Source organism: Phaethon lepturus, unplaced genomic scaffold (assembly GCF_000687285.1).
Source record: "Phaethon lepturus isolate BGI_N335 unplaced genomic scaffold, ASM68728v1 scaffold31986, whole genome shotgun sequence".
NCBI classification, from domain to species: domain Eukaryota; kingdom Metazoa; phylum Chordata; class Aves; order Phaethontiformes; family Phaethontidae; genus Phaethon; species Phaethon lepturus.
The window spans coordinates 15,586-15,901 of NW_010544653.1; the positions used below are offsets into that span (position 1 = coordinate 15,586).

Sequence of the window (316 nt, forward strand, 5' to 3'; positions counted from 1 at the left end):
CCCCCCGGAAGAGAGGCTTCTCCATTGGGTGGGTGCCTAGCCCCTTCCCCTCAGCACCGGCCACTGGCCCCTCGCCCACCGCCCCGTTCTCAGGCAGGGGACCCCCTCTCTCAGAGGTGGGCACCAGGTCCCTCACGCAGCCCGGACCGCTGGCGTAGCTGCTCTCCGCCGGCCATGCGCCCTTGCCCTGCCCTGCCTTCAGGTCGCCCTTCACACCAGAGCCATCCCCTTCTCCATCTGGGGCCAAGGCACGCCTGGTGCACTCCATGGGCAGCGGGGGCTTGGGATGAGGTAGGAGGTTGGTGTAGGCCCCGGC

General features: G+C 69.9%; 1 protein-coding gene across 1 annotated transcript in view; it reads right to left on the reverse strand.

The window, feature by feature from the left end:
• The window catches only part of LOC104622085 (cat eye syndrome critical region protein 2-like), a gene marked incomplete at its 5' end in the record, with an annotated part of 5,376 nt that overhangs the window by 2,809 nt on the left and 2,251 nt on the right, over positions 1–316 (reverse strand). The window contains one exon of the mRNA XM_010288746.1: positions 37–237. Within this exon, the coding sequence (XP_010287048.1) occupies positions 37–237 (201 nt within the window). The remainder of the gene's footprint in view (positions 1–36; positions 238–316) is intronic.